General features: G+C 44.1%; 1 protein-coding gene across 1 annotated transcript in view; it reads right to left on the minus strand.

The window, feature by feature from the left end:
• Positions 1-485: 485 nt before the first annotated feature.
• PSMD9 (proteasome 26S subunit, non-ATPase 9) overlaps positions 486-15,317 on the minus strand; it is a 31,217-nt gene continuing 16,385 nt past the window's right edge. The window contains exons 4-6 of the mRNA XM_033956027.1: positions 10,628-10,729; positions 8,215-8,303; positions 486-811 (exon numbers count right to left, since the gene is read on the minus strand). Coding sequence (XP_033811918.1) covers positions 784-811; positions 8,215-8,303; positions 10,628-10,729 — 219 coding nt within the window. The 3' untranslated portion in view covers positions 486-783. The remainder of the gene's footprint in view (positions 812-8,214; positions 8,304-10,627; positions 10,730-15,317) is intronic.

Genomic DNA, 15,317 nt, shown 5'->3' on the forward strand with positions numbered 1-15,317 from the left:
CATCATCACGTTTTCGTGGCAGAATACAGAAGTAGATTGCAAGGCCTTTTTTTTGCACAGTATAAATTCAATGTTCTCACCGTTGTGGCATTATATGCGAGCCTCCGCCTCCAACACTGCCCATCTGCTGCTGCCCAGAAGGGTGGTCCATTGTTAGGTTTCAATGGAGATGTCAGACTATCTACCTTGGGAGGCCCTATAGCTTTCAGCTTCTAAGATATGTGGAAGCCCCAGTGGCCCAACCAGCCCATGCACCATGACTGTAGCTAATACTGGGGTTTTGATTCACATAATGGAGCTTTTCCTCATTGCTTTCATTTCAGAATATATCATATTGAACTGTATGATGTGATTATGGTTATACTTCATGTCACGTACATGTATGTATGTATCTTGTGATAGCAAAGTACAGTGACTTTTTCAGTCTTTTTCCAAATGTTTTCTAATTATTTTTACACAAATTAATTTTTACAAGCATTTTAAACTTCCACAAGTATATACCTTTATTGGTAAATTTTATTTCCCTTATGAAAAATGTGAACAAACCCATCAGGAGATAACACCAAAACAATTAGCACAGAGAGAACAGAATGTGCGCATCGCATCCTGCAGGTCAAGTAATTCCCTGTGGTCACCAACGCCTCTACATCTTGCAACATCTTCCCAAGCCTGAAGATTAAACCTCAGATCCACTTGTATGGCTACTCCAGTGTCAATAAACATATGTTCAAATTGTACCAGAGTCTTGAAGCAAGCAGAAACTTATCAGTTCTCATCTCTGACTCATCTTTGTAATGGAACAATATTGCACCTGAAAAAATAAAATACTAAGTGTTTAACAATGCCTTTTATAACAAATAATATGGTATTCCTAACAGAAAAGCCCATCTTTAACCAAGTTGGAAAACATCACTAAAAGTGCTAAAGGTTGGGATCATTCTAAGAGTTAATAGGCACCCATTCCTTATATCCAGGAATTTAACATTTTTGTAAAACAACTAAAGGCTCTTGTTATAGAAACTTAAGAGCTTTCAGTGGCTTGACTTCCTCTTTTTGTGGTCCTGAGGAACATCAGCACTGAAAGGGAATGGGGATGGGATTTGATATACTACTACTATTAATTACTTCTCTAGTGCTACCAGACGTACACAGTGCTGTACAGAGTCACAAAGAAAACAGTTCCTGCTCAAAAGAGCTTACAATCTAAGCAGACAAGACAGACAAACAGGATGTCATGGATACAGTTAAGGGGAATGGTTAATTTTCTGGCTGGGTTGGAAGGCAAAGGGGAGTTACAGAACAATCGAGCCATTGTGACATCACTGATGAGGTTGACTTACTGCTGGAATGAGGCATTATGACATCACAATCTCAGCTCTGCTTCCAAAAGACTGAAACTCTTCACACTACTACTACTACTACAAATTATTTCTGCAATGCTACCAGATGTACTCTTACACACTGCTATACAGAGTCACAAAGAAGATAGTTCCTGCTTGAAAGAGCTTATGATCTAAACAGACGAGACAAACAGGTTGCCAGTTAAGGGGAACAGTTAATCTGCTGGCTGGATTGGTGGGCAGTAGGGTTATGGAGTTAAGGGGAACAGTTACCGTATTTTCTCGCATATAACGCGCTCGTTATACGTGGTTTTTACGTACTGCGCATACCCTTGCACGTTATACGCGTGAGCGCGTTGTACAAAATTTTTTTTACATAGTTCCCCCCCCCCCGACGTCCGATTCACACCCCCCCCCGCAGGACCGCTCGCACCCCCACCCCGAAGGAGCGCTCGCACGCACCCGCACCCCGAAGGACCGCTCGCACACACTCCCACCCGCACCCCAACCCTGAAGGACCGCTCACACCCCCACAGCCTCCCGACCCCCCCCCCCCATCATGTAGAAGCTCCTACCGGTGTCCTGCTGCTTCCTCTTGGCGGTCCCGACACCCGACACGATCGGGGCAAGAGGGAGCTCAAGCCCTCTTGCCCCAGCCAAACGCGGCACCCCCGACACGATCGGGGCAAGAGGGAGCTCAAGCCCTCTTGCCCCGCCGACTCCCCAACTCCCCGACAATATCGGGCCAGGAGGGAGCCCAAGTCCTCCTGGCCCTGGCGACCCCCCCCTAGTTGTTCGGGCCAGGAGGGAGCCCAAACCCTCCTGGCCACGGCGACCCCCTACCCCCACCCCGCACTACATTACGGGCAGGAGGGATCCCAGGCCCCCCTCCCCTCGACGCAAACCCCCCTCCCCCCAACGACCGCCCCCCCCAAGAACCTCCGACCGCCCCCCCAGCCGACCCGCGACCCCCCTGGCCGACCCCCACGACACCCCCACCCCCCTTCCCCGTACCTTTGTGTAGTTGGCCGGACAGACGGGAGTCAAACTCGCCTGTCCGGCAGGCAGCCAACAACGGAATGAGGCCGGATTGGCCCATCCATCCCAAAGCTCCGCCTACTGGTGGGGCCTAAGGCGCCTGAGCCAATCAGAATAGGCCCGGGAGCCTTAGGTCCCACCTGGGGGCGGGGCCTGATGCATATGGACCCAACCCGACCATGTGCCCAAGGCCCCGCCCCCAGGAGGGACCTAAGGCTCCCGGGCCTATTCTGATTGGCCCAGGCGCCTTAGGCCCCACCAGTAGGCGGAGCTTTGGGACGGATGGGCCAATCCGGCCTCATTCCGTCGTTGGCTGCCTGCCGGACAGGCGGGTTTGGCTCCCGTCTGTCCGGCCAACTACACAAAGGTACGGGGAAGGTGGGTGGGGGTGTCGTGGGGGTCGGCCAGGGGGTCACGGGTCGGCTGGGGGGGGGCGGTCGGAGGTTCTTGGGGGGGCGGTCGTTGGGGGGGAGGGGGGTTTGCGTCGAGGGCAGGAGGGCCTGGGATCCCTCCTGCTCGTAATGTAGTGCGGGGTGGGGGTCGCCGTGGCCAGGAGGGTTTGGGCTCCCTCCTGGCCCGAACAACTAGCGGGGGGGGGGGGGTCGCCAGGGCCAGGAGGACTTGGGCTCCCTCCTGGCCCGATATTGTCGGGGAGTTGGGGAGTCGGCGGGGCAAGAGGGCTTGGGCTCCCTTTTGCCCCGATCGTGTCGGGGGTGCCGCGGTTGGCTGGGGCAAGAGGGCTTGAGCTCCCTCTTGCCCCGATCGTGTCGGGGGTGCCGCGGTTGGCTGGGGCAAGAGGGCTTGAGCTCCCTCTTGCCCCGATCGTGTCGGAGGTGCCGCGGTTGGCTGGGGCAAGAGGGCTTGAGCTCCCTCTTGCCCCGATTGTGTCGGGGAGTCGGGACGGCCAAGAGGAAGCAGCAGGACATCGGTAGGAGCTTCTACATGATGGGGGGGGTCGGGAGGCTGTGGGGGTGCGAGCGGTCCTTCAGGGTGGGGGTGCGGTTGGGAGTGCGTGCGAGCGGTCCTTCGGGGTGGGGGTGCGGGTGGGAGTGCGTGCGAGAGGTCCTTCGGGGTGGGGGTGCGAGCGGTCCTGCGAGGGGGGGGGGTGAATCGGACGTCGGGGGGGCATCAGGCTTTCAGGGTGGGGACAGGACTTCAAGGGGGAGAGGAGAGTCGGGGCGGGCGAAAAGAGAGTCGGGGTGGCCAGAGGAGAGTCGGGGCGGGCGAAAGGAGAGTCGGGCAGCATGCGCGGTATACGGGTGCGCGCGGTATATAAAAATTTCTGTACATAAATTTGTTTTTCGCGTGCTATACCCATGTGCGCGTTTTACACGGGTGCGTGTTATCTACGTGAAAATACGGTAATCTGCTGGCTGGATTGGTGGGCAGTAGGGTTATGGATTGAAGGCTATTTTATTTATTTAAAAATTTCCTACTTGCTACATCCTATAGTTTTGTGCAAGTTACACAATTAGTAAATTCACAGTTAAAATATGAACATTAAAAATTTAACTTACAATACAAAAGATATAAAAACATCAAATCTGCTTCGCAAAACACAGATCAAAAAGGTGGGTTTTCAGTCTGCTTTAAACAAGGTAAGAGAAGGTTGCCTGGCAGACAAACTCAGGCAATTTATTCCAGGCATAGGGGGCAGCTAGATGAAAGGAACGAAGTCTGGAATTGGCAGTGGAGGAGAAGGGTACAGCTAAGAGCAGCTTATCTGCAGAACGGAGTTCTCTTGGAGAGAGAAGACAGGAGAGATATTGAGGGGCAGCAGGATGAACACACTTGTAGGTCAGCAATAGGAGCTTGAGCTGTATGTGAAGGCGGATAGGGAGCCAATGAAGTGATTTAGGGAGAGGGGTGATTTGAATGTAGTAAGGTTGGTAGAAGATGAGTGTGCAGCAGAGATTGCAGAGGGGAGAGGCAGCACCGCGGAAGGCCAGTTAGAAGTAGATTGCAGTAATCTAAGTGTGAGTGTAGTGACTGTTCTAAACAAGCAAAGTCTTGCAATATGAGTACATACAGTATACATCACATCATCACAACTGAGCCGATGATTCTTCTCTTTCTGATGCTGCAGGAGTGTAGTGATTGTTCTAAATGAATGAGGTCTTGCAATAGACGTACATATAGTATTTTGTAGTAAAGTTTTTGGGTTGTGGAACGAATCATCTGAGTTTCCATTATTTCCTATGGGGAAATTCACTTTGATAAATGAGTGCTTTGGATAACAAGCATGCTTCTGGAACGAATTATGCTCGTAAACCAAGGTTTTATTGTAATGCTAGAAGTGCTGTGCAATTTGGATTATTTGTTATATGTTGTTATTCTGGATATACTTTAATCTCTGGATTTAATTAAATAATTTCTATAGATATAGAAAGAAAAGAAAAGGAAACAAGGAAAACACCCATCCATGAAGCCTCCGACTCTCCTACCCTAACTCCCTTTTTTTCATTTGAGACTATCAATAAATATTATATACAAAAAAAAAGTCATAAAAAAAAGAAAAAGACCGCTCCAACCCGGCAATTTGTTCCCCTCTGTGGTATTCTAGCTTTCTCCTAATTGTTGACTCTACAAACTGGTTCAGCTACAGAAGTTTCCAAGTTTCCAAGTTTATTTAATCCTTGATATACCGTTTATCAAAAGCATACCTAAACGGTTTACAATTATCAAGTATTATTAAAAATAAAATAAAAAGTAAAAAAATAGAGGGGGGGCGACAAAACATGCAGACTTACTGGTACCAAAAGGAATAAGTGAGAAATGGTGAGAGATTAAATACAATAAGAAAATAAAATTGTAAAAAGGAGGGAAAAGAGGGAGGGACTTCGCACACTAGGATGGGATAGGGGTCACTTCAAAAGAAGCATTTCAATTTGGTAATGCTGACTGCTTATCCAAGAGAGAAAAAAAGAGGCGGAGGACTAGCAATCTTAATCAAACAAGACCTAACCCTTAATATAATTGAAAAAAACATCTAGCCCATACATGGACCTATTAGTCTGCCAACTCTCAAGCACCACACTAAAAGACACACTAAACTGCATGCTCTGTTACAAAGTGGCGGAAAACTGGTCTATAGCAAGAACTGAAGTGGAAGACTTCATATACCAAAACTCACTAATAACAACCTACTCCTAGGAGACCTAAACCTACACCTAGAAGACCAATCATCCAAACAAGTAGACATCTTTCTCTCATTTCTCAAAGCCTTATCCTTCCAAATGCTAAATTCACAAACAACTCATGAAAAAGGCCACCAACTTGATATCGCAGCCTTTATGGCCCACCAACCATCCCTAACAGAAATTCATACATCTAACGGAACATGGTCCAGATCCAGATCCACTTACACCTTCAACATCAACTGGACCAAAAACAAAAAAAAAACATAACAAAACTCAATAAAGTAACATACACCTCACACAAACACATTGAACCCTCCAAATTCTAGACTAAAATAGATGAAACAATTCAAGAAAACAACCCCGAGGACTTCATCTCACAATGGGAAAGGTTATGCATCAACACCCTTGATGAACTAGCCTCATTGCAAACCAAAACCAGAACCAGCAGAAGATCAGATCAATGGTTCGACTCTGAACTGCTACAACTCAAAAGACAATGTAGACGACTAGAAGAAAATGGAGAAAATTGAACTCGGATCATACAAAATCTGCCTGGAAAAAAAATCAGCAAACAATACAAATCATAATTAAAGGACAAGAGAAAAGCACACTACACTAACCTATAGGCACTGAAACCCAAGACACCAAAAAACTATTCCAAATTCTAAAAAACCTAACTGACAACAAACCTTGCCTGACCACTAACAATACCACTCCCTCTTCAGCCACTCTATTAACAGAACACTTCCAAAATAAAATCACAAATGTAAGAGCTACCCTCAATGACACACCTACCCCTCTTATCGAAATCTCAATTCTCCCTACAGATATTCAACTGCTGCAAACAGAATATGGTCTCAATTCCCCAACATTCAATGGCCCGAATTCTACAAATACTACAAAAAACACAGCCATGCATCCTGTGACCTCAACAACTGTCCACTATATCTCCTAAAAACGTCCAGCACAAAATTCCGTGCTTTTCTTCTAAAATGGATACAAATCATGCTCATAAGTGGCCACTACCCAACTAACCTCAGCGAAATCATCATCACCCAGATCCTCAAAGACCCTAAAGGACCAATAGACCAAACATCCAACTACAGACCCATTGCCTCTATTCCACTCTATGTCAAAATAAAAGAAGGACTAGTTGCCAAATTCCTCACCAATTACCTAGAAAACCAAAACATACTCCATCCCACGCAATCCGGCTTCAGAACCAACTTTAGCACAGAAACACTACTAGGATCTCTCTTAGACACAGCCAGAGAACATCTCTGCACAGGAAAAAAAATGATGCTCATACAACTAGACCTGACCGCTGCATTCGAACTGGTGGACCATAGCATCCTACTACAAATCCTAGATACAATAGGTATCACAGATAAAGTATACTTGTGGTTTGAAGGATTCCTAAAATCAAGAACCTATAGAGTAAAATCAGACAAAGAAAAATCTGAACCTTGGTCAAACTCCTGAGGAATTCCCCAGGGATCCCCTCTATCTCCTACACTCTTCAACCTCTATACTGCCTCCCTCAGCTCCCACCTGGACAAACAAGGCATAACCTCATACAGCTATGCAGATGACATCTCATACCCTTCGATCAACCAAAACCCTCCATGACACAATACACCGAACACTAAAATCAGTAGCGACCTGGATGAAAGATCACAAACTGAAATTGAACCCAGACAAAACTAAATTCATCCTCCTCGAAAACATCAAAATACCAACCATAACCAACATTGAAATCAACACAATCAACTACCCAATACAACCCACCCTAAAATTACTAGGAATGCTGCACCATGCAACCGCAAATCAATAAAACAATACAAAAATCATTCTCAATCATGAGAAACTTAAGACAAGTTCGAAAATGCTTCGAAAAATCACAATTCCAGCTCATAGTACAGTCCCTAATACTAGGCCTACTAGACTACTGTAATATCCTCTATCTCCCCTGCCCTGCAACAATAACAAAAAAACTACAAACAATCCAAAACACAGCACTAAGACTCATCTACTCATTGAAGAAACATGACCACATTACAGAAGCATATCTCAAATCGCACTGGCTTCCAATCCCAGTAAGAATACAATTTAAATTCTACTGTCTACTATTTAAGACTTTATACGGAGACAGTCCAAACTACCTGAACAACCGCCTCATCCACAACACCTCAACCAGACATAGGAAAAATCACACCCCATTCTCATACCCCCCAATTAAGGAGATCAAACAGAAAAAACTATATGATAGCCTGCTAGCCACTCAAGCAGCCAAACTAGACAACCAAATCGCCAATCTACTGACAGCATCCCTAGACTACAAAACTTTTAGAAAAGAAATAAAGACCATACTATTCAAGAAATCCCTGGAAAAGCAATAACACCGCAAGTATCAAACACCACCTCTCACTAAAGCCAACTACCCTAAACAAATAACCATACTCATTTCTTACTCTCTTTGAAAATGACCAAATCTATTTTTGGTAAGATCTTTTTGTAATACTTCCTTGATAATTCTTTTGTAATCCGCCTTGAACTGCAAGGTAATGGCGGAACAGAAATCCCTAATGTAATGTAATTATATGGTTTTCCTTCTTCGGTCCTCTACTGAGTAAAATAAATGAGTGCACAAATTCACATTTTAGGATCATAAACCAGCTAAAAGATTCAAAGCTTACCCTAGGAGTCCTTTCCCACTCCATCGTTGGGGCATGAGCCCTAAATGTAATTTCTTGCCATCACGAATCACTGTCACACTCAGTGATTTCTGCAACATAAATAAAATGTCATGCACCACTGCTAATTGCACAAACACAAATAAAAGCATCCCCAATGCAATCCTTCTAAAATGGGTTCTCAACCTAGTTCTTGGGATACACCCAGCCGGTCAGGTTTTCAGGATACCCACTATAAATATGCATGAGATAAAACTGTTTGTACTACCTCCATTGTATTCAAATCTCTCTCACAGTAACACAGTAAATGACGGTCCATCCGGTCTGCCCATTAGTTATACCCATTACAAATACATGATTAAATTAACTTGTCTCTTCTTTGATATTTCTGGGTCATAAACTGTAAAGTCCACCTGGTATTGTCCTAGGTTCCAAATGCTGAAGTTGTCGTCCAAGCTCTCTCCAGCCTATCCAACCATCCAGTTTGCAGGATATCTACCATAAAGTCTGGCCAGTAACATCCTCATGTTCCAAGTTAGTGGAGTTCCCATCCTGTTTGCAGGATATCTACCATAAAGTCTGGCCAGTAACATCCTCATGTTCCAAGTTAGTGGAGTTCCCATTGATGCCCTCCCCAGCCCAATCCTACACCAAATCATCATATATGGGACACAGACCGTGCAAGTCTGTCCAATACCAGCCTTAGTTCTTTAATTTACATCCTTCATTTTCTAATTAGAGATCCTTTATGTTTATCCCACGCTTTTTTGAACTCTTATCACCATTTTCAAAAGGCTGGCACCACTATTATATTTTATTTATCTTTTAATTATTTGTATACCACTTATATCCTATGTGGTATTTATATTTGGCAGTGGGGGATATGAACCCACATCAGGGTGCTAAGGCTGTAGCTCTAACCATTGCACCACACACACTCATGCATATTCATTGTGGGTATCTTGAAAACCTGACTGGCTAGGTGTGTCCTGAGGACTGGATTAAGAATCCCTGTTCTAAAATGACCATCCATCAAAGGCTGTCCCCCTTTTATCATTTGAAAACGTTTCAGTAAAATCTTATCTTAGTGGGAGTGTGTGGCAGTGATCAGAGCTACAGCCACAGCACCCTAAGGTTGTGGGTTCAAATCTCACACTGCTTCTTATGACCCTGGGCAAGTCACTTAATCCCCCATTGACCCAGGTACATTAGATAGAGTGTGAGCCCATTGGGACTTCCTGAATGTAAACCACATGGAGGGGCATAATCAAAAGAAACATCTAAGTCCGTTTTGGGCCTAAGTTGCTAGTCGCCCAAAGTCGGCAGTGTCTAAAGTCCATTCCCAAAAAATACGTCCAAAATATTTTTTTTTCAAAAATCATCTAATTATACGTCCAGCAGTTTGATCGGCCAGGCCGCTAAGTTGTCTATCGTTATACCCCATTCTCGTCCAAAAATTCATCCAAGTCAAAAACACCAAGAACAAGACCTTTTGGATGTGGGAGGGGCCAGCAAAGTGATGGACTGGATACCCAGACATGGCAACACAGTAGTGGGGTACCTTACAGGGCACTGCTGCGAACTTCACAAAAAGGATGCCATATAAATATCTCACTACAACTCCCTTATAGGTTATGGTGAGCCCCCAAAAACCTACTAAACCCACCTGTCTACAACCCCAATGGCCCCAGACTACTTAAGCCACCTGTGTTCTGCTGTACTAGGCTTTCCTATGCCAGTTGCTGATCTTCTGGAGGCAGGTATGTAAAGTTTTTATTATGATTTTTATGGTGAGGGGAGTCATTGATCACTGGGAGAGTATGTGGGGGTCTGTACCACGTCTCTACAGTGATTATCTGGTCACTTTGGATACCTTCTGGGAACTTAGACCTGGTTTTCAATTGCCTAAGTTGCTACGTATAAGTTCCATCTAGGCAGCCTCGTTAAACTTTCGGTTATACTTGCAGTACGAATAAGTCTAGGTCGGCCCATGTCTCGCCCAAATCCCACCCTCACCACTCCTCCTAAAACGCCCCTTTTAGCTCTGGGCGTACTGCAGCACTGAAGAGGCCTAAGTCGTTTTGAGATGCGTCTAAAACCTGGTTCGATTATCGACATTTGGACAACTTGTCTTACTGATCGTCCAAGTGCCGATTTAGGCCGGTTTTTAAGATGTATTTCCGTTTCGATTATGAGCCCCTTAGGCTATAAGTGGTATATAAATACTAAAAACAAATAAATAAATAATGCTTTAGTTGCATGTTCCCAGTGGATGTCTTCTTCAGTGATTTGCAGCTGCAGCATCTCACTGGCTGAAGATACATGAAAACAAATTTGTGTTCTCAAGTGCCCAGAAAATCAGGAGAAGGCACTTTGCTGCACTGCATGACTGTGGCACTGTTCTGTAAACACTCACCCCTTCGCTGTGCTGCACGACTGTGGCAATGTTCTGTAGTGTTTGGAAGTTGCTGGTGTTCACAGAACCAAATTCAATAATCTCATCTCCAATTTGTAATCCCTGAAAACAAAGAAACAGACAAAATGACAGTAGATAAGGATAAAAACATGATGGCAGATAAAAGCCAAATGACCCATCTAGTGTGCCTGTCTGCAGCATCCACTATCTCCTCCTCGCCCTAAAAGATCCCATGCATTCCTGAATTCAGACACAGTCATTGTCTCCTAATGCCCATCTAATTTCTTCAACGTCACTCCTGGTTAACCAAATTTTAATAAACTTTAAATTTCAACTGATCTCCGGGTTTTCTCTTAACTTTGTCACTACTTACCATATGCAACACTGTGCACAAACAGGTAAAGAGACAATCCCTGCTTGACTGAATTTATTTATCCTTTTTTTTGTAATATATACTTATTAAGGTCATCGAACAAAACTAGATTCACAAAGCAAACCGATCATGTACCAATCGGTTTGCGACCCCTTAGTGACCCTGGCCCGATTCACTTACCTGTCTTCCGACCATCCTCCAATCCACACATGCAAATGAGGGCAACGGCATGCAAAATAGTCAGGGACATGATTCACTAAAGAAAACCCTGCAACATCGACTGGGATGGCCAATTAAAAAAAAGTGACAGCTGGCTACCTGGGTGTTTAACCGCTCGAGAGTCCCAAATCTTCTCGAGGGTGACCGCCTCTAACTTTGTTAATTCAGAGCCAGCCCCAGTGCTGGCTCACGCTGCTCCCTGCTCCCCTTCAATCCTTGCAGCTCCAAGCCCCTGATACGGGGTCTCCCCAGCGCTGGCTTCGGCAAAGGGAGCCTCCGATAGGACCGTGAGTTCCTAAGCAGGGGGCGGGGGCGGAACAGGCTCTGGAGGGGAGAGAAACACCTCCTGCTCGAAGTCTCCAGTCGCTCTTCCGGCTGGAGATAGCCCAAGCCTACCTCCCGGAACTTCGGGGCCAAAGGAAGCTGCGGCAAAGTCCAGAATAGATCTTTGGATGGAGGTAGAGGTCCGGACTGCAGTGGGCTCAGAACGGACACTGCTCTTCCATTTTGAATGAGGCATTCTGGATAGCAACAGAAGAAAAATCTCCTGGACCGCTGGTAAAACCGCCGGCTTCACGCTGCCGCCATCTTGACTCCTCCCCCCATTTTCAGAACATTTATCATAACATAAATACGATAAATGTCAGTGCAATACAAACAGTGCCATAACAACATGGAAGAATGTTCAAATAACATAGGTATAATACAATGTCAGCATAGTAGCAATGGAACACTTAATAAATACAATACTTAAGTCTGCAGTGGTCAGCGCTTTTAAAGCCGCTGACAGCTGTATGCTGAATTAGACACAGACATTCAATGCTGGGTCATGTCCAGGCATCAGCACAAAACATATGGGTCTTACAATCTATTCAAGACAAACAGGACAAAAGGAAATGAGAGTTTATTTTGGAAATGGTTCAAAAAAACATCTTGGGGTTGACATTCAAAGCGATTTAACTAGCCAGAAATGGCTCCTAGCGGGTTAAATCGCTTGTTTGAGGCTAACCATGGATCTTCAGCAGCACTTTAATCAGAGAGCACCGCTGAAAATGCTTAGCATCTAACTTGAAACCAGCTTTGCTTTTTTTTGAGGGGGGGGAATCAGGTTAAGTGTCAAAATCAGCACTTAATTAGCTAAGACAACCACATACCATAGCCAGTTAAATATTGAATGTAGCACTTAACTAGCTATGTATTTCACCAGCTCCATAAACCTAAAATTAAACACTGCCAAGACAGAGCTCCTTATCTTTCCTCCTAAACCAGCCTCTCCCTCTTCCTCCATTTTCTATTTCTGTGGATAATGCTCTCATCCTCCCTGTCTCTTCAGATTGCAACCTCAGAGTCATCCTTGACTATCTCTCTCCTTTTCTTCACATATCCAACAGACCCCCAAAACCTGCCTTTTCTTTCTCTACAACGTCGCTAAAATTCGGCCTTTCCTTTCGGAGCACACTGCTAAGACCCTCATCCACGCACTCATCATCTCTTGCCTAGATTACTGCAATTTGCTTCTCACAGGTCTTCTGCTAAAAAACGAAAAGGAACTGCCGAGTCGATGTACTTATTTAGGTGCTTTATTCCATCAAATAGCAATAACAGTTCAAATCCACATATGATTAGACAGTTCAGATTCACTCGAAGTTACAGGGAAATACTTTTAAAACCAACAGAAGAAAATATTTTCTTCCCTCAAAGAGAATAGTTAAGCTCTGGAATGCATTTGCCAGAGGTTATGGTAAGAGCGGATAGCGTAGCTGGTTTTAAGAAGGGTTTGGACAATTTCCTGGAGGAAAAGTCCATAGTACATTATTGAGAAAGACATGGGTCAAGCCACTGCTTGCCCTGATTCGGTAGCATGGAAGTTTCAAGTTTATTCGAAATTTGATGAATCGCTTATACATAAAATACTAAGCGAATTACATTAAAATCCAAAGTTATACATACGTTAAAATACAAAAGAATGATAATAACAAATCAAAAAAGGGGTTAGACCTACAGATCAACAGACTTGACTGGATGGAAAGGGATAAGGGGATAAGGTTACAATATTAATCATTTTAAGAAAAGGGAGACAAAAAAGGAGAAAAACATTAGGAGGGGTATTTTTTTTTTATTCTATTTTTGATAAAGGACTGCTGCACTGTGATTATTCCATATAGGAGGTAAAAGCGTCTTTAAACAGGAAGGTTTTTAGATTAATTTTAAAACGACTAATGTTGCTTCTCTTTGGGTTTTGGCCAGGTACTAGTGACCTGGATTGGCCACTGTGAGAACGGGCTACTGGGCTTGATGGACCATTGGACTGACCCAGTAAGGCTATTCTTATGTTCTTATGACAATTCAAATCTACATTTGCTTTATCGGGTGTGGACCTAACACAGTCCATGTTTTGATAGAAACATCTTCCTCAGAGGTCCTAATAATGAATGAAGATGTGTAAGTTGATATAGATGTGATGAGAAAGAGCTACACAGCATGGTGAAACAGATCGTGTTCTAGTGAGACCACTGAAGCTGGTAGGGACAATGATGTCATTCAAAAGCCAATTTAGAAATAAGTGTGCCATAGTGACTAATTTGAAAAATCAGTGTGCCATTATTGAAATGATATCCATATGACAAGTGTAGGGTGCATGTACAGTTTGCCATGCTGTGATGTTTCATTTGTGAAAAAGTGAATGGAGTGAACAAAAACGAACTAGCCAACCTAAAGAAATATGCAGGAGGGCGGTATTAGATCGTCAAGACCAAAAGCGTAGACAAGCTTAAGTCAATGTCTTTTATACAAACCTAAGAATTTTATTCAAAAATGAAAGCCAAAGTGGATAAACAAAAAGCGTGTGGATGAACCCTTGGGGATGATAATATTTAAAAATTTGGTATATACCTAAAGGTCCTGTGCACAGAGCAAAAGTAAAACAGCACAGAGATAAAATAGTTTTGGAATGAACATCAGAAAATTACTCTGTGCAAAACAACATTCATTAGCATTAGCGTCACTGACCTTTAAAACTAACAACAAACTAAAAAATTTAAAGAGACATTGATGGCGTAACAGCACAATATTTAAAATACCCAAATGACTGTGCAGTGAAGGAAACTTTTGAAAGAGGCCTGGAACACAAATGGTGCGTGCAAGACTGTTTGAGATCCTTTAAACACAAACTAAGCGATCGTGAGCGACAGCCCGCAAAAGGGCTCTATAATAAAGTTTAAAACCAGACATGCCAGGACATGCTCAGGATAGTCTAGTATGTGTTATTCCATATTCTCCAACCACAGGACAATTTATTCAGATCATGAGGAAGTACTGACATGTCCTGGATCTATACCTCCTTCTGAAACAATTTCCGATGGTAGCTTACACCAGGGGTAAGACGATAGGTCAAAGGCTACATCTCAATAAGAGTAGTAATAGGGGGGAAGGTACTTACCTACACACCGGCTGCGGCCGATGTCAATGGTGCAATAAAACTATAGAGGGTAGCACTTGGGTGGTTCCCAACAAGGGATATACCATCAAGGCAAAAAGCAACACCAACTGTAATACTGCAGGGGTAATATATGCAATTGTTTGCCCCTGTTTATTGATATATATAGGACGTACCAGTAGGACAGTGAAAACCAGATTGAACGAGCATAAATCTCGTATAGTTACCCAGAATGAGCAAGCACCATTGGATACGTAAGCAGCACAAGGCTGATGATATGAAATGGCATGTGATTGAAGCAGTGGAGGGGGGGATGGAAGGTAATATGGAACAAGTTTTAAACTTTAAAGAGCAGGGTTGGATTCACCGATTGGGTACGGTGGCTCCAAACGGCCTAAATTCTGAGGTCGAATGGGCCACATTGATCTAGTTCCTCTATGGGGGAGGGGCGTTAGTCACTGGAGGAAGACTATAAAAGGATCTCTTAAATGAGCCGCCCCCATCTTGCAAAAAACCTTGAGTAAGATGGTGGACACAATGGCTCTGATAAGCACTGATGGGGGTTAGTGTGATAAGGTGGAAGGTATTAGGAGTTTGGGTTGAGTTTGTTTAGTATGATATAAAGCATTGAAAACTCTTTTTAATATTTTACAGAGGGATCC

The sequence above is a fragment of the Geotrypetes seraphini genome, chromosome 8 (assembly GCF_902459505.1).
Source record: "Geotrypetes seraphini chromosome 8, aGeoSer1.1, whole genome shotgun sequence".
Classification (NCBI taxonomy): domain Eukaryota; kingdom Metazoa; phylum Chordata; class Amphibia; order Gymnophiona; family Dermophiidae; genus Geotrypetes; species Geotrypetes seraphini.